The following is a 3,893-nucleotide window of genomic DNA, read 5'->3' as shown; positions in this document are numbered from 1 at the left end:
GAGGTGGGGGATGGTCTGTCCTGCCATGGCTGCAGGGAGAGGACTAGAGGGAATGGCCTTGAGCTGAGACAGGGCAGAGTCAGAGGAGATGTCAGGAGAAATGTTTTCCCTGTGAGGGTGTTGAGGCACTGGAATATTTCCAAGAGAGCTGGTGGATTCACCATCCCTGGAGGTGTTTAGGAGGCATCCAGATCTGGCACTGAATGATATGGTTTAGGGGTTCCAGCAGTGACAGGTTAATGGTTGGACTTGCTGATCTTAGATGTCTCCTCCAACCTTGATGTTTCTAATGTCTGTCCCAAACTGCAGCCTGCTGGGTCAGGACTACAGTGGCCCATGCAGCCACTTTCCCTGCCTGCCCTCTTGGTCCTTCAGCATGGAAGAGATTTACCACATGTTGTCCATCTATCCTGGGCTGTGCCTATATGCAGGAGCACGTTCTGCCCAAACCTTCCTTCTGAAACACAAGGTCTGGGCTGAGCTGGGGTTATTGTTGCGATCTCTTGCTGCCTTTCAGGTTTCATAGCCTTTTCAAGCCTTCCACACCTGGGTGAAAAAATCAAACTCTTCTTCGCTCTGTCTCCTTTCTACACCTTACGCCATGCCAGGGGGCCCGTGTTGAAGCTGGCATTTCTACCAGACATTGTGCTGACGGTACATGAGCTGTTTGTGTGTTATTACTCCCAAAATCCAGAACTTTTGGAGAGTCGTGTCCTGAGCACTGATCCCACGCCTGTGGTGGCTGTTGGAGATCCTAACATCACTCCTAACATCATCCTACCCCTAACATCATCTGACCCCTAACATCATCTGACCCCTAACATCATCTCACTCCTGACATCATCTGACGCATAACATCCTCTCACCCCTACCTTCATTCCTAACATTTCCTTGTGCTCTTGCAGAAAATATTGGGAACCAAAGAGCTGGCTCCAGTGGAGAGGAAGGAGAGAGCCAGCTTTGCTCAGTTCTGTAGCAACCTACTAAGAGCTGAAGTCTGTGAAAATGAGATCTTCCTCGCTGGTGGATACAACAGGGAGAACCTGAATGTGGTGGGTGCATCAGGCTCTGCAGGTCACATCCATCTGTGGAATAGGTTGGACAGGGAGGTGGTGGAGTCACCATCCCTGGAGGTGTTTAAGAGGCATCTGGATGTGGCACTGGAGGATATAGTTTAGGATTTAGGGCTTCCAGCAGTGACAGGTTAATGGTTGGATTTGATGATCCTAGAGGTCTCCTCCAAACTTGATGATTCTATCTTCATTTTTCCTAGACACCTGAAGATAGTTAATGAGATACAAAATTGAGCATAAATTCCTCAAGTTAGGTGTGAAAGGCAGCAGTTGTTTGGAGATGTCTTGCAGTGCTGTTGGGTGTCGGACCTAGTGGAGTCTTTGGTAAGAGAGAATCTCTTGTGGTCTTGTATGCAAAGGGAAGGTAACTCCTGCCTCGTTTTGTGCTGAGCCACAGTGACTTTACAGAACAAAACTAGCAAAAAATTGACTGGTCTAGCTGTATTTCTATTCTAAAGGTTTTGTTAACTTATTTACCTTGGAATCTACTCCTAGCTGTAAGCACAATGAGGCTGCTGGAGCATAGAGTCATAGAATTTTAGGGACTGGAATGGAGATGAGAGATTATCCAGTCTCAAACCCCTGCCCTGAGCAAGAACACCTCCCACCAGAACAGGTTGCTCAAGGCTTTAGCCAACCTGGCTTTGAACACTGCCAGGGTTGGGGCAGCCACAGCCTCCCTGGGCAACCTGTGCCAGTGTCTCACCACCCTCACAGAAAAACAGAGTAGAACTTTTTTTATGAGGTTAGAAGACAGAAATGGGTTTGATTTTTTTATCTAGACAGAATTTCGTCCTCCTCAACTCACTGAGAAAATGCCTTTTCCCCCCTGCAGAGTCGCCTGGATGTGTACCTAGCTCATTTTCCAGACTACACATCAGTCAAAACTCTTCTCCACTGGGGTCAGGTAGAGACTCTGATTTTCTCTCTCCTACAGCCTGTGAGTATGATGTTATAAAATGCTGCTTCATTCCCCTTGGAGACAGGTAAGGAGGTAGAGCCAGCCAAAGCCAATAAAAGGGATTTGGAAGTTGCTGCAGTAAGAAGTCTCAAAAGCCACATCTGCCCAGGTGGGGCTGACCCAGGGCATGACCGGCATGGGGTTTACTTTTTGTCTCTGCCTTCCAGACTGCCAAAACTGGTGAGTTCAAGCAGTTTGACTATAGGCTGAAGAACCAGGAGAAGTACAATCAGGTAAGTGGACACTTCTGGAAAGAGGAGAAGAAGATGAAGTTGCCTTGGACCAGAATGTTGCCTCCTTCAGTGGCTTCTCTGGGCTTCCAGGGGCAGCTCACCTCATCCATGAATGCTGGTAGTGTCAGACCTGCAAATAACCAGCATGTTTCTCCCCTCCCAGTCCTCTCCACCCTTCTACAGGGTAGAAGACATGACGGTGCCCACAGCCCTGTGGAGTGGTGGGCAGGACTGGGTGAATCCCCCTCGGGAGGTTCGTCGCCTTCTCCCCCTCATCACCAACATTGTTCATCACCAGCACTTCCCTGACTGGAACCACTTTGACCACTACTGGGGCCTGGATGCTCCTCAGCGCATGTACAGGCAGATGGTTGCTCTGATGGAGCAAAATCCATGAGCAAAATCCATGTGCTGCCCTGGGATGGAAGCACCATCCATCCCCATGTGCCTTGAGGAACATGGTCTGGTGGTAGGTGTCCCTGCCCAGGGCAGGGGGTTGGGACTGGATCATCTCTAAGGTCCATTCTAACCCCTAAAATTCTATGATTCTATGTGTGAGAGACATGTGGTGTTGGTGTGAGGGACACATGGGATTGGTGTGAGGGACACATGGGGTTGGTGTGAGGGGCATGTGGGGTTGGTGTAAGAAAGATGTGGAACTGTTGGAGCAAGTCCAGAGGAGGCCATGAAGTTGATAAGAAGTTTGGAGCATCTTCCCTATGAAGACAGGCTGAGAGAGTTGGGGCTGTTCAGCCTGGAGAAGAGAAGGTTGTGTGGAGACCTCAGAGCAACCTGCCAGGATATGAAGGGGCTCCAGGGAAGCTGCAGAGGAACTGTGTTAGGAACTGCAGTGACAGGACAAGGGGCAATGGGGAGAAATTGAGAGAGGGAAATTTAGGTTAGGTATCAGGGAGAAGTTTTCCTTGTGAGGGTGGTGAGACACTGGCACAGGTTGCCCAGGGAGGCTGTGGCTGCCCCAACCCTGGCAGTGTTCAAAGCCAGGTTGGCTAAAGCTTTGAGCAACCTGTTCTGGTGGGAGGTGTCCCTGCCCAGGGCAGGGGGTTGGCACTGGATGATCTCTAAGCTCCATTCCAACCCTTTGACATACTATGATTCTATGTGTGAGGGACACATGGGGTTAGTGTAAGGGACACATGGGGTTAATGTGAGGGACACATGGGGTTTGTATGAGGGGTATTACCCTGCCCTTCCCCCTCTAAAATATCTCCTATCACCCTATTCCATGCTGATTTAATGCCTTCAATGTAATGGTGTAATTTCTGCCTCTGTCCCTAAGCATTGCAATAAACTCTTGCTTCACAACCTAACTCCAGCTTTTTCCTTGCTGGGCCTCACTGGGGAGAGGTTTGCAGGAGATCTGCTTTGTTTTGGATGGTTTCTCTTTGTTTTTGATGGCTCCAAGCGTTGCAAGAACGAAATTGAACTCCAGGAAATGAACATGTGCTTTGGGTTGTGGTTTTAGGTGCAGGAGGTAGAATCCGAGAACAAAGGCTGGAGGAGACCTCTAAGATCATCAAGTCCAACCATCAGCCTGTCACTGCTGTAACCCCTAAACCCTAAACCATATCCTCCAGTGCAATGTCCAGATGCATCTTATATACTTCT

The 3,893-nt window shown here is 49.2% G+C and overlaps 1 protein-coding gene across 1 annotated transcript in view; it reads left to right on the top strand.

Moving 5' to 3' along the window:
* Nucleotides 1-2,664, top strand: part of LOC103804328 (lipase member M-like) — a 5,325-nt gene extending 2,661 nt beyond the window's left edge. Inside the window, exons 5-9 of the mRNA XM_009076937.1 lie at nt 518-654; nt 906-1,052; nt 1,909-1,980; nt 2,202-2,267; nt 2,431-2,664. Of these exons, the coding sequence (XP_009075185.1) occupies nt 518-654; nt 906-1,052; nt 1,909-1,980; nt 2,202-2,267; nt 2,431-2,664 (656 nt within the window). The remainder of the gene's footprint in view (nt 1-517; nt 655-905; nt 1,053-1,908; nt 1,981-2,201; nt 2,268-2,430) is intronic.
* Nucleotides 2,665-3,893: the final 1,229 nt, after the last annotated feature.

This window comes from Acanthisitta chloris, unplaced genomic scaffold (assembly GCF_000695815.1).
Source record: "Acanthisitta chloris isolate BGI_N310 unplaced genomic scaffold, ASM69581v1 scaffold4136, whole genome shotgun sequence".
Classification (NCBI taxonomy): domain Eukaryota; kingdom Metazoa; phylum Chordata; class Aves; order Passeriformes; family Acanthisittidae; genus Acanthisitta; species Acanthisitta chloris.
Note: the sequence above shows the minus strand (reverse complement) of the source record. Positions and strands in the feature narration are given on the sequence as shown.